The sequence below is a fragment of the Lampetra planeri genome, chromosome 2 (genome assembly GCF_965212315.1).
Source record: "Lampetra planeri chromosome 2, kcLamPlan1.2.h2, whole genome shotgun sequence".
NCBI classification, from domain to species: Eukaryota; Metazoa; Chordata; class Hyperoartia; order Petromyzontiformes; family Petromyzontidae; genus Lampetra; species Lampetra planeri.
The window spans coordinates 34948089-34974204 of NC_136108.1; the positions used below are offsets into that span (position 1 = coordinate 34948089).

General features: G+C 51.1%; 1 protein-coding gene across 18 annotated transcripts in view; it reads left to right on the forward strand.

Annotated features, from left to right (window-relative positions):
• LOC144732623 (myelin transcription factor 1-like) overlaps window positions 1–26116 on the forward strand; it is a 93419-nt gene that overhangs the window by 22322 nt on the left and 44981 nt on the right. For all 18 annotated transcript variants that reach the window (XM_078614131.1, XM_078614123.1, XM_078614166.1 and 15 more), the window contains exon 2: window positions 3646–3814. In XM_078614131.1, the coding sequence (XP_078470257.1) occupies window positions 3646–3814 (169 nt within the window). The remainder of the gene's footprint in view (window positions 1–3645; window positions 3815–26116) is intronic.

Sequence of the window (26116 nt, forward strand, 5' to 3'; positions counted from 1 at the left end):
CCATGGCTGCCTTATCTTATTGTTGCAGGCTCTCGTGTCATAAAGCCGTGCGGCGGTGTGAACAACCAAAGAACGGGGGGCCGAAAGGCACCGCCCGAACTGTTGCGCTTCTACTCGGCATTATCGAGCAAACTGCGAGCTTTCCTGCTCGCGATTATCCACCCGGTTGATGGGCCGGTGTCGGCTGCGTGCGCGTGTGTGCGTGTGTGTGTGCGTGTGTGCGTGTGTGTGTGCGTGTGTGTGTGCGTGCGTGTGTGCGTGTGCGTGCGTGTGTGCGTACCGAGGACAAAAATGTAAATGTTGGTGAGCAGCTAAAATAAGCGCTTGTTGTGCGATAGCCGTTGCCGTCGTCGCAGCCAGAGGAAGCTTGCAATCGGCGACGTTGTCTGCGACTGCATCGCTCGCCTCCGCTTCTGTTCACGAGGTCGTTGCTGTAATTGGGGTCATCGCTGCGTGTGGCTGCCGCCAGGAATCCTGCCCTGTGGAGGCAGCGAGCGAGGGTTGGTGGATCACCGCACAAATGTTGCCTAATTCCCTTCCCGTAGGTGTCGAGGAGGAGCCGTGAACCTGGCTCGGTCAGGAGAAGGCGGTGCAGCAAAAATGTGGGCTAATGTCATCTGTCCCATCTGTTCCATCTGTCCCATCTGTATGAGATAGAATGCCACACGAGTGGTTTTTCTCTGGGTGTTCCGGTACCTTCCTGTATGTCAACACAACATTTTGGCTGATGACATCGTACGCGGTACGAGTACGCGGTACGACTACGGTACGGCGTGGTCAAAGTTGACGTGATTATAAAACGCATCGATGGAGAGAGATTTACGGTTTCAGACGCACGTATTTCGCACACGCGTCAGAGACGTCGGTGATTCTTGGTATCATCACAAAGTGGATTTTTGACTTGGGTATAGTATGCTAACCAGTTAGGAATTGCGTAACTAATTTGTCCACCTTTCTTGATACGGGCAAACAACTCTGAAAAATACCGCAGTGTCGGATGTACTCATTAAAACTTATATATTTTTTTTATCTACGCTGGGAAGGAGATGGTGCACACAATTTTGATTGTTTGTCAAAAACCACCGACTTCTTCCAAAAAGAATCCCTATTATCTAAAACAATAGATGTTGATATTGAAATGTTGGCTGCAGGGTCGCCTTATTTGTAAAACTACCCGAGACATTTTGTTCTCATCGTGTTCCGTGTGCCGCTGAAAGTGAGCAACGCGCCAACAACGCAACTCCAACGCGGATAATCCTTGGAAAGCCGAATAGAGTTCACGAGAAGTCACAAAAACACCTCGTGAAAGACCGGACGACGCTGAAGATCCCTGGCTTCGATCCTTTGTGAAGCTGCTGGACCACAATCCACTGCAGCCGCAGATGCGGATTACTGATGATGATGATGTTTATACAAAAATGTAACATTTAAATCTCTTCGGAGACCCAAGAGGGAGCTCGAAATTGCAGGGCTGCACCTTTAATTACAGTAATTGTTAATTAATTCCTTGTTTCACCCTGAATACAGACTTATAAATTTATGTTTAGTTTATGCAAAAAAGTCAGATTGTTGAGCAAATGATTCCCAATGTTGTGCCACATTGCCCTTTATTATGCACAGTTTATTCATATCTCATGAGCAGCGCTATGAATAGTTGCCGACATTGGGTGTTCGCAGGTGCAAAATGCCACTTTGATAACACAACATACTGATGATACAACATCTGAAAAACACGAAATATTCATAACACGAAATATGAATTCACCTTCACATATTTGTCCCTCCACTTAAATATAATCGGCCACACGGCATTCTGGGAGTGCATCATTGAACTGGGTCGCATACTTAGCAGAGAGGAGGATCCTTGCCAGGTCACCGGCATGGCTCAAGCAAGCAAGCGTGACTGCTGATGAGACATTGAATGTCGAAACTTGTCCACAAACTGTTCTTGTACTGAGCCGGTGCTTCTCAAAAATAATGCACTCCCACGGATAGCCGCGTGGCTGATGTGGTGTACATTTGTTTTGTATTTTGTATGTGGAGGGACAGATAATGCGAAAGGAAGCGTTGTTGTCTGTTTATTTTGCTAATTCAATGCCCCCTTGATTTTTCAATTCCTCGACTGCTTCAAACGTGTAGTTGCCATGCTCTGCACCGGAGAGAGAACGTTGTGTTTACCTTTAAATTATATTTTACAATTATAATTAACCAAAAATATTGCTTTTGAGATGTAAAATACCCCATTTCAGGGTTCGGTCCCAAGGAGACGGAGCTCCATTCAACTGCAATCATTTAATGAAACGTGACTTTGTTTTTGTCACTCAAGGAACGTTCCAATTGTCTTTGTTTCGCGTGTGTGGTGGCACAGAGATAACAGCCAAACGCCCGCCGCTTTAATTACCGCCACTGCTGCTTCGTCTGTGCCGGTGTAACCGACCCCAAGATGCCGTTCGCGATTCGAGCTGGTTTAATTTCAGAAGCGCAGGCGACAAAAAAATCCAACGACCTCACCCTTTGTTGTCTTTCGTTATTGTCGTCGGCCGTGATCTATCCACCGCTGGATGAAGGCCTCCCCGAGGACGTCCCAATAACCTCGCGGAATCTTCTGACGCACTAATCCGTCCTTGCTCTTGGCACGCGAGCTGACCTCGGCGCTCCATCTCCACGGAGGACGTGCTCACGGGCCAAGAATGCCATCTTTTTTTTGTATTCCTGCCGTGGCAAGCAGCTTTTGCGCGGGCCGTAATCTATGCCCTGCTGGCGTTGTCGGTTTGAGCCGGGCTTTTATTATGGAATTTCAAGTGGGAAAATAAATCTAGTAAATCATCAGCATCCATCAACATCGGCTATGATCTGTCCACTACTGGACTATATGGCACGTCGGTGACGGGGGTTGTTGATTGGCTGATATTTTTCCGCGCTGGTCAGTGTGGGGGGACCCTGGCGAAGGAGTGGGGCGGGTGGGGGGGGTGCCCTGGAATGGATCAGATAGAGCCCACCGCTGATTTATGTAAGCTGTGGCCCAGAATCGGCTTGAGATCACAAGGTTCATAATGCATTATGCTAACCACTGCGCCGCCTCTCCCCCAAGCCATCGCAATCTTGCATAGTCTCGTGATGCGATAATTCACCGAGCACCTGTACACGAGCCGATGTCGTCGCTCCACCTCCGTGTGTGGACGTCTTCTTGGGCGCGATCGCTCCTTTGGCTGCCGCTCCAACGTTAGTCTCGACCGCCGGTCATCGTCCCCTCTAGCCGCGACGTGTCCTGACCAAGCCCACTTACTTTTACAAACTGTCATTGTTATGTCTCTGACTTGCGTGTGTTCTCCAAGCTACGGGTTTCCTTTCCTGGCTCAATTTAATTGCGAGCGTACACCCCTCGATGATTCTTTGCGCACTTTTCAGTTTTTTTTCCCCCATTTTTGTTTGGCCATGTCGTATGTTTCTGAACTATACGTACAATCTATAGGTATAGATGGACACAATTATCCATTAGGAATTCCTGTCTGTAATTAATGTCATGAAGAAGCTTCCAGCACGTGAAGTGAAACGTCGGACGTCATGCCAAACAACACGTGGCACAACCCGTAGCTGACTAACCGCATGCCCTGTCCCGCTTGTCCCGCGTGTAACGCGGTGCAGATGGTGGCCTTCGGCGTGCGCTGTGCGCTCATGGAGGGGGAGCAGGGAGCCGGTGGGGGGCTCCGTGCCCGCCGTGGGTCGCGGCCCGCGGCCCAGGGACCCCGCCGGAGTCTCGAAACCGACGGTGACGACGACGACGACGCTGGAGTTGGTGACTCCGCCGTCCAGGGTAACCGATCGCGAACTCGCGACCGTCCGATTGCGAGCCGCTCGCTCTAGCGCTCAGCTACCCAGGCCGGTTGCTCAAATCCAAACTCCGGGTGCATTTATTTGATACGGTCGAGTAGGCGGTCACAGTTGCTTGTTTGTACCCGCCACACACTTGTTGTCGTTGTTGTTTACCTCTAGATTTGAAGTTTTTGTGACTGCAAGGATTGATGCAGTAATTTTGCTGTGACGGTTCCACCTGAAGACGGCAGCTTGTGTTGCCTCCGAAACGTCGTGATTTAATTTATTTAATTTTTTTACCTATGTGACATTACCTAAAAAACCAAAGAGTATGTTGTTGTTTACCCTTTAGTTGCTAATCGCGGGGATTTCCTGGCTTCTGCTTTGTGTCTAGACGTGCGGGCAGCTCTTAGTCTCGTTACACCTCAACGAGTGGAGAATTATCGAGTCACCTTAGTTCATTCAAGTTGTTTAGCCAGGTGAGAAGTTGAGACACCAGGATGAGTCATTTGCTAGTGAATTGCCAAGCACAATCCACCTATATGAGCATGTGGGTATCCGTGGGTAATCTGTGTGAGTCTGGGTCTTAGTGAGAGTGTTGGTCTTTGTTGGAGTCTATGGGTTTCTTTGTGAGTCTACGGGTCTCTGTGTGAGTCTATGGGTCTCTGTGTGAGTCTATGGGTCTCTGTGTGAGTCTATAGGTCTCTGTTGTAGTCTATGGGTCTCTCTGCGATTCTATGGGTCTTTGTGTGAATCTTTGGGTCTCTGTGTGAGTCTTTGGGTCTCTGTGTGATTCTAAGGGTCTCTGCGAGTCGAGATACCTGTACATTTTTGGATCTCTGTGTGAGTCTTTGGGTCTCTGTGTGATTCTAAGGGTCTCTATGAGTCTAGATAACTACATTTTTGGGTCTTTGTGTGAGTCTTTGGGTCTCTGTGTAAGACTGTGGGTCTCTGTGTAAGTCTATGGGTCTCTGTGTGAGTCTTGGGGTCTCTGTGTGATTCTAAGGGTCTCTATGAGTCTAGATAACTGTACATTTTTGGGTCTTTATGTGAGTCTTGGGTCTCTGTGTAAGTCTATGGGTCTCTGTGTAAGTCTATGGGTCTCTGTGCGGTGTCTGTTCCATAGCGTGATGATCGCCGTTTGTATGGCGCTGGCCGACCTCCAATCTCACTCCCCCCCCCCCCACGCTGCTGTCATTGTGACAGACGTGCCCCTGCTTCTGTTTAACCCTCCGCCTCCTGTGTGTGTGTACATGGTGTGTGTCATATGCGTTTGTTGTGTGTATGATACGTGTATGTAGTGTGTGCAGGTGTGATGTGTGTGTATGTATGTGAAGTTAGAATGTGATGTGTGTATGTTCGCATGTGTTACGTGTTGTGTGCGATATGTGTGTCTGTGTGTGTGAGGGAGCGGTAGTGTAGTGGTTAGCCAACTACGCTACGAACCGGGCCACCCGAGTTTGATTCCCACTCATGGCCAACATCAGTGACGAATATCTGAATCTGTCCAAGGCCTCCCCTAGGTCAACTCAGCCTTAAATGAGTACCTGGTGTGGTGTGTAAACATAATAAATTGGGACAAAAAGGCGGCCGGGCATGATGTTGGGCACCCACCCCCTCGTGTGCCGTGCCGGCCTTCATAGGTGCTCGCTAACAGCACTTGCCCCATAAGTCTGTTGAGGCTACACGGGGGGATCTTTGTCTTGGTATATGGGACGTGTGCGTGCGTAAAGGAAGTAACGATGTGATGGCGATGGCCACATTGCACGATGACCTCGGTAACCGCGTCGCGAGTGAACGCGTTGAGTTGCGAAGAAGCTCCCGGGCACGCGAAGCGAAACGTCGGACGCGAGGAACGTCCGTGCGGGCAGCTCGCGGGTCGGCTCCCGTAACGGTGGGCGGCGGCAACGGTCCCCCGGCGACAACTCGCGTCCGCCAGGAGGCTGAGAGTTCCGCCGTGTTCGGTTTCACACGGCCCCCGGCGCTGGAGCTGAAGCAGCAGCAGTAGAAGCAGCAGCGGCGGCGGCGGCGTTGTCGCGAGGCGGCGTCCGTCTGGAACTCTGGCAGATGCGCGTCTCGCCGGCAATTAAGATCCAACGCTTGAACATTTTTTTTGTCAGTGAATAAAGTCATTAGGAGGATCTCGCGGGAGGTGTGGCCTGTAACGCGAGCTCCGCTCGTTTTGTCGCTGCACGGGGGGGCGGCCAGATTGGAACAAGCCTGGCTCCCGGCGATAAAATAAAAAGGGACCTCGTGGGACAAAGACCACCACCGAACCCTCCCCCCCCCACCACCACCACCCCTCCATCCGTTCCCCAAATCCCAAACCAAAGCCAAGCCTGCTCTTTACGGAGCACCCTCTGCCTTTCGAAAGCTAATTAAATATTTACCAGGGCAAAGTTTCAGGCGCGCTGCCACCTGGTCACTGAAGCCACAAACATTGGACAAGAAGAAAAAGAAAATGGAACAATTCCTACAATGAGAGCACGGTTCCGGCGTCCCACCACGCCTCACCGATCTGTGATTGTGTTTTGTTTAATGCTGAGAGTGCAAAACGTATATATTTTTTATGCTCAGAGTTTATAAAAGTGTAAGTCAGAAGTTGTTTTGAGCATTCAAAGTTGGGAACAGAATTTTTACAAAAACGTATTCCTAACAATTGCTGAAACACGAGTAGCCTTGATACTTGTAAAGTTTACTTGACAAGTTTTATTGGACCCTGGAACAAGCTGAAAATGTTATATTTGTGTGTGCGTGCGCGTGTGTGTGTTGTAAACTGAACAGTTTGCCGCGGCCTTTTGTGTTGGAAAGACAAATAGTGAAGAGGCTGTACTCTCTTCACTATTGTCGTTAAATCCTTCTCAAAGCTGTGTGCAGTCTCATCCTGCAGAGAGCAAAGCAAAATATTGGTAAAATACCCTTCAAGGAGGGACACTAACTCTTTGGCTATACAAATGCGTTAATCTGATAAGAGTATCTTTCCTTTGGAAACCTTGGCTTATCTGCTCTTGTGTAACCTGCTCTTCCACACAGTGACATATGGAGTCAACGCTGAGTGGGCGGCGAGGGAGGGGTGCAGGAAGAGAGAGGGTGGTGGTGGTGGTGGTGGAGAGAGGGGTAGTGGTAGCGGTTTGCACGCTGCGCTACGAACCCGGCCACCCGGGTTCGATTCCCGCTCACGGTCAACACCGGTGACGATTATCTGAACCGGTCCTGGGCCTCCCCTAGGTCGAATCAGCCTCAAATGAGTACCTGGTGCGGTGTGTAAACATCGCCACTGGTGCTGGCCACCCATCCCCTCGTGTACCGTTCCGGCCTTCATAGGTGCTCGCTAACAGCACTTGCCCCTACAGTCTGTTACAGGCTATACAGGGGATATTTGTCTTTGGAGAGAGTGGTGAGGAAAGATCGAAAAAGGCAAAGGTGAGGAGAGCGAAGCATGGGGAGGGCGAGGCAAGGGAAGGGTGAGGGGCGCGAGGAGATCAACAAGGTGACTGAGGGCGAGGAGAGCGAGGGTGGTGGAGGGCAAAGTTGGGGGCAGAGTGAGGCTGAGTGAAGCAAAGGGCGAGGGGGGAGTGAGGGTGAGGCGGGCGAGGAAGGCGAGGGCTGAGGGAGGCAATAGGTGAGGGGAGTGAGGTGCGAGGCGGCCCAGGCGGCCACCTGCTCAGGGTTGTTGCTGAGCCCGTTGTGGCACGCTCCCTCCGGCGCCTCCGGCCGAATGCCTGCGACGTCGTCGTCGTTGCCGTTGCTGCCCCTGTGTTTGTTGACGGTTTGTGTTTGTTGACGGTTTGTGTTTGTTGACGGTTTGGTTTGTTGACGGTTTGTGTTTGTTGACGGTTTGTGTTTGTTGACGGTTTGTGTTTGTTGACGGTTTGTGTTTGTCGACGGTGTGTGTTTGTTGACGGTTTGTGTTTGTTGACGGTTTGTGTTTGTTGACGGTTTGTGTTTGTCGACGGTTTGTGTTTGTTGACGGTTTGTGTTTGTTGACGGTTTGTGTTTGTTGACGGTTTGTGTTTGTCGACGGTTTGCGTTGTTGACGGTTTGTGTTGTTGACGGTTTGTGTTTGTTGACGGTTTGTGTTTGTTGACGGTTTGTGTTTGTCGACGGTTTGTGTTTGTTGACGGTTTGTGTTGTTGACGGTTTGTGTTTGTCGACGGTTTGTGTTTGTTGACGGTTTGTGTTTGTTGACGGTTTGTGTTTGTCGACGGTTTGTGTTTGTCGACGGTGTGTGTTTGTTGACGGTTTGTGTTTGTTGACGGTTTGTGTTTGTTGACGGTTTGTGTTTGTTGACGGTTTGTGTTGTTGACGGTTTGTGTTTGTCGACGGTTTGTGTTTGTTGACGGTTTGTGTTTGTCGACGGTTTGTGTTGTTGACGGTTTGTGTTTGTTGACGGTTTGTGTTTGTTGACGGTTTGTGTTTGTTGACGGTTTGTGTTTGTTGACGGTTTGTGTTTGTTGACGGTTTGTGTTTGTTGACGGTTTGTGTTTGTTGACGGTTTGTGTTTGTTGACGGTTTGTGTTTGTTGACGGTTTGTGTTTGTCGACGGTTTGTGTTTGTCGACGGTTTGTGTTTGTTGACGGTTTGTGTTTGTTGACGGTTTGTGTTGTTGACGGTTTGTGTTGTTGACGGTTTGTGTTTGTCGACGGTTTGTGTTTGTTGACGGTTTGTTGACGGTTTGTGTTTGTTGACGGTTTGTGTTTGTCGACGGTTTGTGTTGTTGACGGTTTGTGTTTGCTGACGGTTTGTGTTTGTCGACGGTTTGTGTTTGTTGACGGTTTGTGTTTGTTGACGGTTTGTGTCTGTTGACGCTTTGTGTCTGTTGACGCTTTGTGTCTGTTAACGGTTTGTGTTTGTTGACGGTGTGTGTTTGTTGACGGTTTGTTGACGGTTTGTGTTTGTTGACGGTTTGTGTTTGTTGACGGTTTGTGTTTGTTGACGCTTTGTGTTTGTTGACGCTTTGTGTTTGTTGACGCTTTGTGTTTGTTGACGGTTCTCCACCGCGGCGGGGCCAGGTGGCCGAGCGGCCGAAGGTTGCGAGTTCAGATCCTGAAAGGGGGGTTGGCTCGGTTCCATCATCTCTCCGCGGTGTGTAAACTGAGTACCACTTGTGGTCCATTGGCCCGGACCATATACTTGACCCGGGATGGCAACACTTGAGTTTGTACCCACGACATTTCGGTTCAAGTTTGCATTAACCGTGTTTAATAAGCACGTAATCGCGTCATCCACTTACTTGTATTAACCATATACAGAAAATGGTGACAGTTGCCACGTCTAGCGTTGGCACATTCTACCCTGGTGCATGGACTATTTGTGGGGGAAGCCAACACAGTGGCCATAGGAACGTGGAATTCTGTCACTGGCTCGCGGCCGAATGGAAATCACTTTGAGTTGTGTTGTGCGAGCAAGATTCGCCACAGTGGCGAGATGTTGACTCCCTCGCCTGGTATGCAGGAGGTCGTGGGTTCGATCTCCACCCTGACCCCTGCTGCTGTATATTTGTAGTTTGTGTGTCTCACTCCCCGTGGTCGCGTGGATTTTTCTCCAGGTCCTCTGGTTTTTCCCTCTACATTTAGACTCAACGTGTTTGGCCGTCATACATTTCCACGTGATGATGAGCCACGTCTGAAAAAGAGTGAGAAAGCTCGTTGGGCAGCACCTGGTAAAGTAAAAAATAGTTTTTAGTTGCTAAGTGAGGAACCGGGGGCGTCACAGCGCGGTGCGCCGACGCACGCCAGGTGCTGGCGGGGGGCTGGGTGGGGGGGTGGCCGGATTCCTTTGTTGTTGTTGTTGTGGTTTTGGCGGCAGATGGCAGAGTTACCTGATCCGTCAGGGCAGCGCCGTCGTCGCAGGCCGGGGCCGTGAATGGGCGCGAGACAAACAATGAGCAGGTGAATCCCGGGCAGGCGCGAGCTCACGCTTCACCGGCCCAGCTCGCAGTGCGTTGGCGGGCGAGGGCAGCTGGAACTCTGGCTCGCCCCTCTCGCTCGCCCCTCTCGCTCGCCCCCCTCGCTCCCTCCTCACGGCCATCGGACAACCCGGTCAGCCGGCCGACCCAGCCGACACGGCACAATTACATTTGGCGCACAAAGCACCGGTCGGGGCTGGGGGGGGGGGGGTGCTGTGGCCGATATGATTAGCAACTGTTTAACTTTCGCACCTGCTTTAAAACACGCCGACAGGTGTCCCTTATCTTTGTGGTAGATAATAAAGAAATACGGAATGACAACAAAGAAATGAGGAATGGCATCGGTGCCGCGCGCCTGCGGTGTGTGTGTGTGTTTTCTACAATTGACGGACTTTTTTTTGGGAGCGCTGTAGGAGGCCAGGTGTTGGGTGCCGGTGGAGCTGTAGCCGGTGGGACCATTGAGGACAGTGAATGTTATGTAGTGAATGGTACGTAGTGAATACCACACTGAATGCGGCGGGAACCCCAGCAGAGTTCGTCACGCGTAGTTTCCCCTCCCTCTTTATGTTCATTTATTTTAACGCAGGGAAATTTGATTTGATTATTTCAGCAAACAAAAAACACTTAAGCTTGCCACCTGCTTTAAAGGAAAACGCAAAACCCGTCGCGAGCCAGACGGTGAACTTTGAATGCTCCGCGGAAACTTTGCACCGCGGACATCAAGACGCGACCCAGCTGCAGCTGCGATGTGCAAAGGATCGAAATCGGTGTCCCTGCAACTTGTCGGTAGCCTCCGCTCCACGCACGCGCTCTGTATATAAAGCAAAGCGAGTTAAATGCCTGGCCGTTGGCTGACGCATGTGGCAAGCGATTTGTACCGGAACCTGGTCCAGGGCTCCCCCCTTCGTAAGCCCGCACTGACCAGTCGGTGGTGAAGAAATGAAGAGGCCTTCATTAAGAAGTGGATTTGCAAAGGAATGATAATTATTCTAATTCTATATCTCACCGTCATCAACAACCACGATCTACCGAGCGCTGGATAAAGGCCTTCGAAAGCTGTCGCCATCTCTCACGATGGAGCAACCCACCCGTGTCGTTGACACGGGCTGGTTTCATCGCTCCGTTGACGCTTTAAGCGAAGTGCTGTACAGGGGCTCCCCGCTTATACAACGTTACAATGCGTTCGTTGAAACCCCGTTGTCGAAAATCGGACCATCGGAAATCTGACCCCTGTTTTCCCACAGAGACAGTAGAGACAGTAGAAACGTCACTTGCCGATGTGCTGTTCCATTTGCCAGCCACATTTAACGGGGTTTCATTGGTAAAATTCCACAAAAAAACACTTGGAAATAACAAAAGCTCCATGCCAAATCACATCGGAAAGAAAACCGACGTGTCGTAAATCAAGTTTCTGAGTCGTAAATCGGTCCACGGTGGCGCTATATAAACGTAGATGCGGATCATTATCAGTCGGACTGTCGTAAACTGGAGACCGCCTGTACATATATTATCGTGCAAAAAAGTTGTATCTCGGCTTGACTTCCAGATTTTTTTGGGGACTTAATCAGAAATTCTCTCTTATAGTTGTGTGAGCGAGAGTATAAGGTGTCTCCCTGTGGGCCAAAACTAAAGTTTTGGTGACAAAGGCTTTAACCCTTTACTCCCCCCCCCCCCCCCCAGCGGACATGTGGACAGACAGAAGGGAGGGAGTTGCCTGCGGGAGATGAGCAGAGTCGTCGGGGAAATTATTTTTGGACAAATGTCGAAGGCTGCTTAACAGAAGCTACCCTGAGGACTGCGTCTCGTTGGGCGAATTCCCCGTAGCCCGTAGCCGCAGCTCAAACGCGTTCGTCAATAGCACGGCCCTGGAAGGGGAAGAAGACCCGTTGCCCGATTGCGATTCCGGCGCGCTCATCGTCCTCATGCGATGCGTTAAGTCTCGGGGTGATGTGTGACGCAGAGCCCGCACGTGAAGTTGCCGGGATGTGTGTTTGCGGTTGGCGTGTGAGCGGTCACGGGGACTGCAAGATCCGACCGTGTCCATCCAGTGCTTGCCGAGCTGCATTGGCTTACACTTTGTGTGCACTCATTGCACACAAAGTGCTGATCACAAATGAACCACAATCCTTTGTTGATCTCGTCAAAGAGCATAAACCATCATCTCGCGAACTCCGGTCATCCTCGCAGCGGCTTTTGACGAACCATCAAACAAAGACGGTGGTCACCGCATTGCGCACTTGCAGATGAGCTCCTGCAGCCGTCTGGAATGCTCTTCCTTCTGATATTAGGAAGCCACTGGAGCTAACCACTTTTAAATAATCATCTAGATTGACAAACTAATTTCTTTGGAACTGCTTTTTGTGTTAAGTTTGTTCTTCCCCCATATGTAGCAAAACCTCCGATTAGCACGGTTGGCTACATATGGTCTGAAAGAGCTTCAACATGCACACATATACACACACGCTCACGCTCACGCGTCACGCTGTCGTGGACCGAGCGGATGCTGTTGAGATGGTGCCGCGTCGTCTGACCGGCCGCGTCACCCGCTTTGTTCCCACCGCCACCGCCGCCACCGTGTGTCGTTACCGTATCGGAGTTCCAACGTGATCAGCATTGCCGTGGATTACCGTGCGCCCGCAGACGCCACCTCGTTGCAACGCGGCACTGTTTGTAAATGAGCATTGTTCAGCGGCGAGCGGCGAGGGGTAGTTCGTGCTGCTGGCCGTTGAACGTACGCGTGGCGCCGTCTGTCTCAGATTAATTGCGTCAATCTTTTGGGTTCGCGTTGATTTTTTGTAAATCATATATTTTCAACAACAACGAAAACGTCAGTTTGTTTTTGTTTAGGAGAAAAAAGCAAGTGCTCTGTTTTATTTCTCAATTCATAAAAAAAATACTGTTAAAGTTTGTCCTTGAACTGGAATGTGCTGTCCCCTTAATGCCTAAATCAGTGGTTACCTGAAGGGATATCAAGAGTTAGCCCTGTGATAGCCACTTCCGTGGGCTGTTTTCTGCGAGAGATGCGATTGTGTCGTTCGTTTCACGGCACAACGCCGAGAGCGCTATCGGGATAAACTTGACGGGAAAGTGACAAAATAAATAAACCCTTAAGACTCGCGATGGAGGAGCGTCAGATCCCAGTGATTCTTGCAGCTGAACCGGGATTTCTCTGTGCCCCCTACATCTCAATTTTGCGCCACAGTCGGTGAACAAAACAGACCACGGTGTTTAAGTTCATAAACTCGTCCTAAGTTTCAGGCAACAGCTGATCGCTCCTATTAGCTTTTAATATTCTATTTGGGGCCCTTAAAAACAAATCTTGTTTTACAGAACGGTGTCCTGTGTTGTCAGCGGTCTGCAGAGAGAGTTTTTTTTTTATCGAGATAAGAGCCCGATTCGAAATCAGCGACAAGGGATCTCTTTGTTTGGGGCCCAAATGGCCAAAAAACTGGAGTTACAATTAGAAAATGTTGGAGCTTATCTGGACACAGCCGGCTGCTGTTTAATACATGATAATCCCACTCTCGGCTTTCACCCAGACATATGCCTGGCCCCTGAGGGGCTGTGTGGCGCGTGGGTGACCGCGAGGGTGATGGATCAGGCGGCATGGCCTCGGGGAAGCAGAAGAGAGGGAGAGATGCAAGAGGGAGAGATGCGTGAGGGAGAGAGAGAGTAGCGCAGGCCGGTGAGATGTCTCTCGTCCTCCACAAATCCCCACGCGCCCTTCCGGGAGGGATCCTTTGTGAGCGCCCAAGTTTTCCGTGTGTGTACGTGTTTGCGTGCGTGCATCTGCGTGCACTTGCGCTGGCTGACATCTGCCTGGCTGATTAGCGCCCGCGAGAGGGATCATTATCTCCGAAAGTGGACAATTAGGAAGCGAGAAAAAGAAAGAAACCCTTACACACAACGTTCACCGTCGCGCGCATTGACATGCGAGTCCCTTTTTTGTCCGATGTTGAATGCTTCATTTTCACAATTATGTCCTGGCTCACGTCCACCGCCGTTCGTCGCTGGCGCCGAGGGGAGGGGAAGCGCCGTGCAGCGAGTTGAAGGGTCGCTCGCGTAGATTTCGCTGTCGGTCTTCGCGCGATTCAACGAGGCAGTGAAGGTCCGCGGAACGCGTAGCGACGTCTTTTATTTCAAAACAAATCTCTACGCTGAATATGGCGACGCGATACGATGCCGCCGCCGCTGCTGCTCCTCGTGAGGGCACAGAACCAGCATTTTAATCCAAGCGAGAAGAAACGCGAAATGCAGCAAATGCAAGAAAAGATCCTCTGCGTTTCAATGACGAAGTGTTTTTGCTTCTCCCACGACTGTTTCTCGCGGTTGGCGCTGCACGCCTCTCCGTCGGGTTTCCGGAACTTTACCCCGAGAACGAACGACACGCGGCGCAGCCTGCAAACGCAGCGGACAGCTCCGGGGGCGTGGCGCGAAACGTCGGACAACGCACGACGCAAACACCGCATCGGAGAGCCCTTTGCGACGTTTATTTCTTGCTGGGGAGGGCGAAGGTCTGGAGGGGGGGGGGGGGCGGCAAGGGGGAGGCGGTGGTTGGGGGAGGGGGGTGGCGAGGGGGAGGGGCGGGGGAGGCGGTGGTTGGGGGGGGGGGCCGCGAGGTGTTTTGGAAACGCGACGGCGGCGCGAGTTGGAATTCGTCTCTGCTCGTTGTGGCGGCGGACGCTGCTGCTGGCTGCCTCCTCGCCACTCTCCACCGCCTCTCCTCCTCTCTCTCGTCCGGCGGGGCCAGCCCCTCGCCCCTCCGCAATCACCGTTCATTGAGCTGCCACTAATGTCTTCTTGCACGGGCGGGAGCTTATTCCCCGAGTCGAGCGGCATTGTCCTGCCATCAATCAGGAGCCCCCCCCCCACCCTCGCCAGCAGGTGAAGGCTGCGCCCACAGATTACGCCATTTCTACACGGCGCACAAAAGCAGATTAAAAAAGACAAATTACACACCACGGGGACCCGGGGCTGCCCTTTTGTGCATCCCCCCGGCCCAGCTGGGGTGGCTGGGCAGCACTCGACAGGCTCCATCTCCGGAGGGGAGGCCCCTGCCCCCACCACCATCACCACCACCACCACCCCCCCAAACCACAACTCCGTTTCCACGCGTGACCCAGCGCTGGCAATCCGGTGTGACGCGGTGTGCGCGATCCGCGCCGCTGGCGACGCCGATGGCGGGGGGAGGGGGGGGCAGCGTCTGCCCTGTAACCCAGCGCCGCCCACGGCAGGACACGGATACCAACGCGTCCGCTGGTCGCGTGGCGCGCGCCGACCACGGTACAGGTGGCTGCGTGCAGGCGATCGCGATGGAGGCGTAAGTGGCTGCGATCGCTCGTGCCACTGAGGGTGGGCAGGGTCTCCACGAGGGTTCTCTCTTTGTCGAGGGTGTGTAGCCGGCCTACTTCTCATGCCGGCCGAACGTCTTGGGAAAGGTGGGCATACCCACACTGTGTATAGTGGCCGCGATATGGATAGAGAGGACTTCATCCGACGGCTGATGAGGCTTATTACTGAGCGGTTACACAGTAATAAGCACCGTCTCCATTCCTGGCCACGGCTACGATCAGTGGTGAGTGATGACCGAACTGCCCATTGGTTCCCTTCCACGCGGCCAGCAGTTCCTGCAGAAGCTCCCAGCACGTGGAGCGTAAACGTCGGGGATTGCGCCAATCAGCTCGCGCTACAAACATTTGCCAGTGTGGGCAGCTCGCGCATGCCACTTAGAGCACCGCAGTGGCGATGCTGGCCCACTGGGGGCCCTTAATTCCATTCTTTAACTCCGGGCGAGGTGGCAGAGGGGATATCAGCAACAGAGAGAGAGAGAGATGCGGTGAGAAGAGAGATTACAGATGAGATAGAGATGGAGTGATATGAGAAGAGATTTTGTCAGACGAGTAACAGATATTTAATAAGATGAGAGAAGAGAGCTATAGACAAGATAGTGATAAAAGAGATTAATTAGCTGCTGATGATCATTGGCTTTTGATGTTCATAGGATATCAATTCCATTTCATATTACTCTGGGGGGCCCTTGCACTGCTTGGGGTCCTCATCTGTTGCTCAGTGTGGTTTTATATTTACTGTATATGGTGGCAGGATGTTAATTACCGCACCTGGTATACAGGAGGTCGTGGGTGCGATCCCGACCCTGACGCCTGCTGCTGCTGCTGTATATTTGGAGTTTGCGTGTCTCGCTCCCTGTGGTCACGTGGACTTTTCACCAGCTTCTCTAGTTTTCCCCTTCACTTTTAGAATCAACGTCACACGTTTAGAGTATTTGGCTGCAATACATTTCCACGTGAAAAGCCACTTTGTTGAGCTATCATTTGTGGCCAGGTCGCTTCTGACAAATAACTACATAGCTCAGTGGGCCTTACCTGGTAAAATGATAGTTTATAGTTTTTATAGTGTGCAGTTAATACAGAACACGGCTAGAGCCACTTCTGAGAAACCGTGGAAGTTTGTGTTGAGGAGGGCTTCAGGCGGTGAGCGTGCGAGAGCTCTCTGTGGTCTCCAGCAGTGCGTGTGTGTGTGTGTGCGTAGTCGTGATCGCGGTCCAAGGGGAGAGAGGTCGTGTTTTTATGTTGAACTTATTTCGCGCCGCACGTAGCCGGCCATGCTAATCGGAGGCCTTGTCAGCGAGAGGACAGTGTGCGTCTGTGCTCACGTGTGTGAGGTTTACGATAAAGAATTACAATTTTCAAATCGAGTGTTTTTATTACTTTGCGAATTTACCCAGCAAAGCCTCACTGAGTCGAGCAGAAGCAGTGGCTTCCTCTGTACATTGAGCCCCCTCCGCTCCTTCCTGTCCCTGAGTCAACCTAGGGGAGGCACAGAACCTGTTCAGATAATCGTCACTGGTGTTGGCCGTGAGCGGGAATCTGACTCGGGTTCGTAGCGCAGTGCGCTAACCGCTACACTACCGCCCCCCCAACTCTACACACTCTCACTGCCTCACCCTTACTCACTCACACACTCACCCACTCACTCATTCATACTCTGCAGAACAGGGGGGGGAGGACATACCAAAGCCACATGCAAACGGGATGATTGCTTGTGTTGCAATCGAAACGTCGTATGCTATTATTTAATATATTATTTTCTCTTTATACGTGACTTTACCGAAAGAACCAAAGAGTCATTCCTGCAGTCACGAAAGCTCCAAATTAAGTTTTATGCAAACGGGAATCGAACGTGGCCGCTTCCCTCTGCGAGGCCACGCTTTGCACACCGTGCTGCCAGGAATGACGCCGACGCGGCGATGCGCGTGCCGCGTGCCGTGTGCCGCGTGCCGCGTGCTGCCGGAGCCGCTGGCACTGCCTCCTCGCGTCCGCCAACGACGCTTCCTCCCCGCTCCGCGCCTCGTGCTCGCCCGCAATCTCTCTTCGTTTATTGTGACTGCAGGTGTTTGCGCGCGCGTGGTAGGTTTTATGGTCATTGTATTCATTTGAGAGCCCTTAAAACGTTATTTACCGACGGCTGAGTGCCCGCCGAGAGACCGTCAGTCCCGGCGGTTTAAAGAATTGGAATTGGCCAAGCGTCCCATCGGCGGAGCCTGCGGAATTGACATGAGTGCAAATATTAGTTATTTATTCATGCAGACTGCTCCGTTGCCGAGGCGAAGGCTCGAACGACTTAGGATCTTGCTTGAAACGTTTAGCCAATTCTGTTCCTCCCGCGCACGCTGTCGCGCTCGCGCTGTGCAGATCGACGTCACGTGGGTCACACAAGGTGATTTGATCACACTTCACCCCGGTCACTTGCGAGTTTTGCCGGAGGGGTGGAACATGCACACGGGAGCGTAGATGTGCAGTACAATTGAATGAGGGGTTTGCCACGAAGTGTCTGTGTAGAAGTTTAACGTACATGCATACATTCAAACAAAGAGCTATATAGCTCAGTGGGCTGTACCTGATGAAATAGAGGTAGTTTAGTTTGTGTTTGTTAAGATGAAAATTGTTTCGTTTTATGTCTATATATTTTTAAAGTGATTGGTTTAACTTTCTTATACTTTACTCTCCTATCGTGTTTTTGTATCATGTTTTGTATTGTTGGTTTTTGCAATGTTCTGAGCCACCCCGACTGGATGTCAGTGAAAAAAGAGTTTCATGGCTTATCGTATTTCCCTGGTATAAAGAAATATTCTGATTCTCATCTCGCGTGCGTGCTCGGGTTGAACTGTGTGTTTTCGGCACGATGTTTCTGACGTTTCAATCCGTGTGTTTGGAGCTTTGTCAGGAACTGGAAAAAAAACCTCCCAGCATTTCGACATTCATACACCGGTCATATAGATCCTATTTGCAGTGCGGCTGAGGCATGTCTGGTTAGCGCTCTGCGCTGTCAACACCGCAAACCAAGTTCGACTCCCGGCCACGGCTTGCATCAGTGGCGAGTTGGAGGTGATTCGATTTGTTGCGCGGATGATGATCCCGTTTAGGCAGTCGCCCGGCTATTTCACAAGGGAGATCCGTGGTGCGTGAGCACAGCAACAACAACAACAACACAAACAAAAGACAAAAAAAACATTATCAGTGTCACAGAGATCGAGTACAGGATCCTTACGGGATGTTGCACAACTAGAAAATGGAGTGATACCAGAACAGGTCCTTCCCTCTGCACATCATTCACCAACCTGCACTGTCCACCACGGTGAAGTATGGTAAAAAAGTGACAGTATTTTTTTTTTAATCAATAGTAGTGTTATGGTAATTGATTGATATGTATTCTCGGGTTTTTTCGGTTAGCTGCATCAAGGTGCAGCTAATTCGGCTGTGACGGTCCCACCTGATGACGGAGACTTGTGTTGCCTCCGAAACGTCGTGAATTTTATTTTTGTTTTGTTTTACTTTCATTAATTTTAATGTTTTTACCTACGTGACTTTACCGAAAAAACCCGAGAATATGAATCATTGCAGTCACGAAAGCTTCAAATCTAGAATGATTGATATGTGTGGAAGGGCACGCAGTTTTTCGAGGTAGGGTTGATGGATCACACACGTCAAACTTCAGAACCTATTGGGCTGTGACGCAGGAATAAGATGGGCTGTAGAGAGAGCGGGTGGTGAACCTATCTGTTTACTCCTGCCATTGTCCCTTGATATATGTGTGTGGAGTTCACGGCGCACATGCAAACCGCTCTTCACAAAGGGACTGCCCACGAATCTCGATGCGGGATCAGCTTTGGCAAGACAGAGGCTCGTAACTCACCGAGACCATTCTGGATCAATAAAATATGTTATTATTGTTGTTATTTAATCCGAACTTTTGTATCTCGCAAAGGCCAGATCAGCTTTCACAAGCTACCCAGAGTGTCTGGATTCTCAAAGCAAAACTTGGGGGGGAAGGGGGGGGAAGTGGGGAGTGTGCCTCCTACCAAACAACGGGGCACTTTGTGTCGCTGTAAATGAACACTCGTGATGGAATTGATTAAGACTACGATAGCTGAGCTTGCACAGAGCCTAATCACTTTTTCCGAGGCTCTGCTAACTCAATAACGCGCGCGGCCAGACGTGAGAAAAGGACAAATTCAAAAGAAGAAGCCAAATCTCCGCCGGCCATGACAGTCCAACGAAGGCCACGATTTTTTTTTACAAGCATGGTAGAACGTAAAAAAAAAGTTTTATAAACTCTCCGTCCTGTCCCGTTGTAAACTTAGAGGGGAGAGAGACAAAAACAATTCTAAACAAAAAGTGTAACTCCCTCCTCCACCACCACAAGCATAGCCTCAGTCCCTCCCAGCCCAGCGCAGTCCTCCAACAAAACCCCGCAAGTGCCAATCCCAATGATGTTGAGGGTGGCGGACAGTGGGTGGAGGGTCCTCACCCCCCACCACCCCTCTGGGTGCCCCTCTCTGCACCCCCCGAGACACAAGGGGGGTGAGAGCCCTGGCCCCGCTAGCATTGCGTGTCATTTAGGTGGCCCCCGTCACCATGGCGACAGGGTCAGGGCCCTGGCAGCCGCCCTCTCTGCCATTGAGGCCCACCTCACCATCTGTCGCGGGCGACAAACGCGGCCCCCCATTTGCATAAACAAAAGGTAAATTGAGCAAAAGCAGGGTTAGAGTTGTGGGGGGGAGGGAGGGAGGGAGGGGGCATTGGGGGTGAGAGGCTGGGGGAGTGAAGGAACCTCAGAATGAGACGGAGAGAGAGAGAGAGAGACAGCTGCCATGGATTTATGGCAGGGTTGAAAGGGCAACGCGTGCGGGGTCTTTATGGAAATCCCCGACCTCCCCCCCCCCCCCAGCAAATTAAAGCCGCGTATTAGAATGCATTATACGCAGCCAGCGCACGTCTGCTTATTAAGAAATGTGTTACGTGAGGGAAAAAAAAGTTCGGTGCACCCCATCTATGTATCTGTTCCACGCACGCACGGCGATTCACAGCGACACCGGCGATGAGAGGATGAGTCGGGCTGAGTCGGACTGGGGCGGACTGCCCTTCGAGCGATTAGAAACATTTGCAGCAAGGTTCAGCGCTCCGTTTTCTTTTTTCTGGTTTCAGCCCGACCGTCATCGTGCGCGCGCACGCTCACGCACGCCTCGAAGCGCACCTAGCCTGGCACCACAAGCACCGTCTGTGACGTCGTCGACACTTCGTGTCGAACATCGCCCCCCCCGCCCGCCGCCACCATCGTCGTCGTTGTTGTTGTTGTGTGCGCGTGGCACATAATGCGCGTGATTTTCTTTGGCGATAATAAAGAAACGCTCTGTGATGTCGCTCTGTGAAAGTCGCCGTCGTCCCCACCCCTCCTCCTCCTGCTCGGGCACGCGCGCGCGACATCAGCTGGGCAGGGCGCAAGCGTCGCCCTCTTTTGTTCGCAGTCGTCGCGCCGGGCGCCTGAACAATGACTCGGGGGTGGGCGATGGAAGGAGCAGCGGAGCGGGCTGGGGGAGCAGTCAGGGAGGGAGGGAGGCTGCGGCGGAGCAGGGGCAGCAGGAGGGGGGTGGGGGAGGCGACCTCCTCCTCCTCCTACTTCGTGTCGCGCTTCAGAGGAGCGGCGGCGGTGGCGGCTTCGCGAGTTTTTGGCACCGCGATTTGCTGCGGCGAGCGCGCAACGCGGGAGGGGTGGGGGATGTGGCGGAGGGGGGCGGGCGGTCTGGGGGCCGTGATTGGTGCCGTGGCTCCTTGAAAAAGCGTAGTGGAGAAGTTTGCCGACTTTAGTTACAAGGAGCGGGGGAGGCAAAAGTTTTGGTGTGCGAGCGTCGTCCCGAGTGGCCGTGTCCGCTCGCTTGCCGCGAACGATGTCGTGCGTGGAGCTGCAGAGGATGAGGCTGGGACCAAGCCTCCTCGGTGAGTTGTTGTCCGCAGGAGAGTAAAGCGGACTTTGTTTTTTTCTTTCACGAAACGGTCCGACCTACGTTGGTGATCTTTGGTTTCTCGCAAGTGCTCGGTGTGATTGCCCGAATTTTATCTTAGGATTTTAATGACAACGGTCGTCATCTGGTAACATATTTGGTCGGTTAATGATTACGATGCGTGGTCGACTTTCTCGATACCAGTTTCTCATACCTTCGTGACTTTGCAGTGTTGTATTATTTGTTTACGTTTTGTGTTTTCAGTATGCATAACAGAGATTGTTTATCATGTGCAGCTCCTTCAACATAACCCAGGCACGAGTCTTATAACTCTGGCAACTTTACAATCTAATTTGATTATAACGCACGCGCGGTCAGTTACACAAGAAAGAAATTGTTAAATGAATTACGAATATAGTTAAGTAAAAAATAGCCTTGCCATCAAGCACTCCAGATAAGCTTTAGCACAGCACAGATTTGATGGCTACCACCTATTTAGTTTAAACTTTAATTATTGCACTTGTTATTTCATCAATATTTCGTCCGGAAATAACATGTTTAAATATTTAATTAAATCAGCAGCGATGATTACGACATGATGATAATTTTCTAAAGGGACAATTTCCCTATCGTCGAGTCTACATCATGCGACATGTCGTTCAAGCACCGCCGTGTCACGGAAATCTCAGCCTCTCCTGTCGTTCAACTTCTTTACAAACGCGGCAGCCCCGTTGAGTTTCGTTATTCTGGCAACAGACGTGGTCACCATTGTGTCGTCGCGCTTTCAAAAAAGAGACGTCATGCTTAATTTGCTTATTGATGGAAAAGACTCCCAACAAGTGGATTATAGTTGATAACAACAACAACACATTCAAGTCCATTATCAATCCATTTCTGGTTGAAAGTCTCCCCGTGGATTGTATTTGACCATACTTCACCACGCTGGTCAGTGCCGGTTGGTGACGTGGGAGCAGCTGATGGTGGGGCAGGGGGCAGAGTGGCAGGACCTGTGGCCGGGAGACGAACTCGTGTTGCCGGCCTAGTAGCTTGAAGCAATTCCCACCGCGCCACCACCGCTCTCCACACAGTGGCGTCTGTGAAAATCATGACAAAAATCGGCTCAGGACAGGGATATGCGGCAGTACTTGTGCTGCACTCATTCCAGTGTTGGTGTCTTCATCTGTGTCCTCGTTGGCATGACAGCTTGTGACCAAAGTCGTAGCGATAGTGTAAAGGGCTCAATCTCTGCTTCCTCCTACACGGGGGATGCGACACGTTCACGTGAGGTGTTCGAGACCACAGCGTGCCACTCTGTGCTGCCCTGCGAGGCGGTCTTTCTGCGATAGCTTCGTGGCGCAGAGAGGTTTCGTCGGTTTAAATGTTTGAAGAAAAAAACCTCATTTTTACATCGAAAAGACTGAAGATCGATTCAAGTTTACATATGTGAAGCGGGCTATCATTAGTCATTTATAATTTGTAGCCCTTTGTCACTCGACTGCTGGATCAGGGCCTCCCTCCCCCAGGCCTTGTCAGCCATGGGGTTCGTTTGACCATACTTCAACTATTGGTGAAAGCGGTGGGGGGGGGGGGGCGGAGACCAATATCGCTCGCCACCGACGATAGCCATGGCCTGCCGTAGCTCATGTCGCCGGATTCGTAGCGCAGGGTGCTAACCACTGCGCCACCAATCCACCGTTATTTTCATAAATGCCTTAGTGTATAAATAATATTTGTTTAGCCATAGGTTGCTTGTAAGTATGTATGCATACGTGGTGGTGTGCAAGCTTTTATATCGTGTAGAATGAGTCAGCCATGGTTTCTGTGTAACTTAGGGTAATTCTTTTAAATGTGGTAGCGCAGTTTTTAGTAGGTTTATAACCTGCCAGCATTAGGTTAGGGTGTTATTTCCTTGCGTGTTTTGTTGTTGTTTTTAAAAAGTACATTAAACTTACTTTCTTCCTTGAGCACAATTGCACAAATACCAGAAGGTTTCCATTACAACCATCCTGAGACTTTTGTGGGCAAATTAATAACGCGCCAAAAAATATGTACTTTGCAAAAAAAATTTGAGTTTCATGCTGAAATCAATTGATGCAATTATTAATACTAATTTTGACGATGGCAATTAAAATGTTTACTTTAAGTTTTGTTTTAGAAAAGTTTATGAAGGACACGTGCATCCACTGGAGGGGATTAGGCTAGCGATGTTGATGTCGACGAGCTCGATCGGCTACGTACGGCGCGAAAGAAGTTCAACATACATACGACCACAATTTACGACCCCAAGTTCATCCGCTACCGGAGCTTTGCGGTTGACCCGTCCAGCGGCGGCGTTTGATGTCGTGCCCACGTCCGCTGACTCCGAATGCCCGCGATCATCGCTGACGCAGGACAATGGCCGACCGAACGGGTGACGCGCACGACAGCGCCCGTTCACGCGATTCTTGCAGATTTTCTAAAACAACAACAGAAAAAGTTGTTCCGTTCCTGTTCTTAAGAAAGTGAATTATTACATCATGGGATCTCCTTGTTGTTACAGTTAACGATTCCCTTTACTCCCGTTTCTTTTTACTTCCCTTCCCCATGTAAAAAAAAAAATCTACCATCCTGCTTTTGCAGGTCCTGCGTGAGCGGGGCAGAGAGCCCGATCTCCCCCCCCCCCCCCGGAGCTTCAGTCCACATCTTTTCTGTACCCCCCCCCCCCCCCTATTTGTTACGGTTTGTGCCTCGTACCAGAGTCGAGTCAAAGTATACAGTATATATAAGAATGATTCTTGCTAAAAGCGTTTCCAAACGGCACTCGGGTGGCAGCCGAAGGCACTGCACGGCGCCCAGTGGGGGGGGCAGCAAGGGGGTCGAGGCGGCTCGCTGCTCCGCGTCTCCCGGCGCTTCCTGCCGTTGGAGCTGTCCTTGGTACTCGCTCTGCCACTGAGGAACGCGCGGTTTTGTTCGTAAAGCCACCGCATTGTGTTGTCGTGCCGCAAAATCCATCCATATTGTTGCGTGTGCGTGCCTGTATAAATGTGTGTGTGTGTGTGTAAGAGGCTTTGTCTCTGTGGAATGTATTTAACGATTTTTTTTCTTGCTGTTGAACGACAGCGGGCGATGGGTGAATGATCATTGTAAGTTTTTTTGTATGCGTTCCGGAGTGTGCCGTTGCTTCGTGTTGCATGAAAGGTTTATTTGGAAAGATAAAATGGCAATTGCGCAACAATCGGAGACGCGGATGGGTCAAGGCACTGGGTCTCTCCGCCACGCTGCCAGGACACTCCGTTCCCCCATCACAACAATGGGACCGTAAATACTCAGCGGAACGTGACGAATGCGCACGAGATGAGGTTGAACACCCCCTGCAATCAATTCATGGCGCGGGGCGGACGGCAGACCCACATCGAGGCTGGCGCGTGCTTTCATTTGTAAAAAACGGACAGAGAGGGTGGTGGGGGCGTGAGGGGGTTGGCGATGGGAAGGGGGGTTTCTCTCCTTTGCAGGGATCGCACACGGTTGTAGGAAGATGTGCTCCCCTTACGTTGACGCGCTTCTGATCTCACTTTCCCCGCACTTCGTGTTGTTTTTCTTCGCCTGCCGCTGACCCCCCCCCGCTGCTTTTTCTTCTTCGTTCTCTCCTTCTCTCCCTGCTCCTTCTCCTTGCTTCTCTGTCGCCACCTACGACACCGCTGGGCACTGCTGCAGTTTGCGCCGACGTCGTGCGCCCTCCTGCCCGGGGGTCATCGGCGTTGTTGATGTTGTGGAAACATTTTGGGCAGGTGGATAAATTCACGGCTTTAATGCGAAATTTGAACGAGTTTAGATATTTTAAATTTTCCCCTGTACTAGATGGGATATTGTGGAGATTTCGTAAACAACACGAGAAACGAAAGGGCTTTTATTTTTTTAGGGCTCAGAGCATTGCCTAGTTTTTCTTCTTCTTCCAGATTAAGCGAGTTGTCAATGGAGCAGGCAGATACGGGCCTAGGCAATTTTGGTTGTTGCAGCTGATCACGTTACGTTTTGACCATCATCGAAAAAGCTTGTGCGGTCTGGCTAATGGCGATAAAATCAGGGAGGGCTTCTGAAAGTAAGTGGTGAGAGGTTGTCCCACGTGCTGCCCACCGATGCCGTGGTATTGGAAGCTGGATCGGTGTTTGCCGCGTGAACGGCGAAACGAATCGCGGTTACAAATCGTCTCGGAGGAAACAAAAACTGTCGGTTTACAATGTTTGTGTTGCCCCTTCTTTGTTGCAATCTTGATCGAGCTCGCTTTTGGAAAAATAACGTAGGATGGTAAAAACTAAGCTGGGTAATAATTCGATGGACACATTATATTGAGTTGTTTGATATTATTAAATATATTTAGGTGTTTATATAACGGTGATTGCTTTACAGAATATTGTTTACTTGCTTCTTGTCTTTTGAATTTCACTGCACACTATCGGCTTGGTGCGTACCGTTTTTTTTAGCGTCGGCACATAACAAAAAAAACTAGAAAACGGTATGTGTGCATCGTTTTATCTTTTTGTTATTACAAACCAGGTGCATTGCTGCGCTCTAACCTGCACACACAAAAAAAGACGCCGAATCGACCGTTGTTTTTATGCAACAAAAAATAAAATTTCACAACAAAAGAGGCACAGAGTGGTCTCGACGGCACAACGCTATGCGCAACTCGCGTCCCCCGCAACTCTCGCGCGCGCATGCCCTGAGCGGTCCCGGACGACGAGACCGGCGATAGGTCACAATTACGGCCGTCAGAAAGAAGCACAACGTGAGCCCTCCTCGTAAATGCTAATTCAGCACCTGAGCCTTGGGCCAGGCATGCAGGGAGGTTGGGGAGGGGGGTGCCGAAAGCACGGGGAAGGGGTGGGCTGACGGCTGGCGTCACGGCGCAGGGGCCCATGGGTAATTTCAGTGCATGAGGGAGAGGCATCAGCTGGCGGAGGGGAAGGCCAACCGCCCCTGATTGGCCACGAGCCGCATGACGGGCTGCGCTCGGAGCGTTAGCCGTACGTGCTATTATCTTTCGGGGCGTACGTGACGGCGATACGTGGCTGCCGGGAGCCTCCTGCAGACACCCGCGTTCTTGTATTGTTTTAACA